This window comes from Galeopterus variegatus, unplaced genomic scaffold (genome assembly GCF_000696425.1).
Source record: "Galeopterus variegatus unplaced genomic scaffold, G_variegatus-3.0.2 Scaffold284, whole genome shotgun sequence".
Lineage (NCBI taxonomy): Eukaryota > Metazoa > Chordata > Mammalia > Dermoptera > Cynocephalidae > Galeopterus > Galeopterus variegatus.
The window spans coordinates 628,468-628,845 of NW_007726395.1; the positions used below are offsets into that span (position 1 = coordinate 628,468).

At 74.1% G+C, this 378-nt stretch overlaps 1 protein-coding gene across 1 annotated transcript in view; it reads right to left on the reverse strand.

Moving 5' to 3' along the window:
* HES3 (hes family bHLH transcription factor 3) overlaps positions 1-378 on the reverse strand; it is a 2,809-nt gene that overhangs the window by 907 nt on the left and 1,524 nt on the right. The window contains exon 3 of the mRNA XM_008567024.1: positions 7-317. Within this exon, the coding sequence (XP_008565246.1) occupies positions 7-317 (311 nt within the window). The remainder of the gene's footprint in view (positions 1-6; positions 318-378) is intronic.

Below are 378 nucleotides of genomic sequence, written 5' to 3' on the forward strand. Positions count from 1 at the left end.
CGGCGCTGGCTGCGGCGCGGGGACACTGGTGGACGAGCCGGGGAGACCTCCGGGGAGGAAGAGCCGAGGTGGAGGGGACCGCGGGCTCCCGGCGGCCGGAGCAGGAGCCCAGACGGTGGGGACGCAGGACCCGCGCAGCTCAGGCGCCTCCCGGACAGGCCCGGCGCTGTCCATGGTGCTGTCACAGGCGCGCTCGGGCACCAGGGGGCAGCGCAGGCCGCCGCCCTCCTCTTCTCGTCGAAGGAGCTGGCTCACGCCGGGCAGGCAGCCGCGGAAACCCGACGGGTACTCAGGTCCGCTGGGTACCAGCCAGAGCCCTGGGGGGAGGCATGTGGATTGGAGAGATGGAGAGGGGAGGGAGGGGAGAGGGGAGGGGAG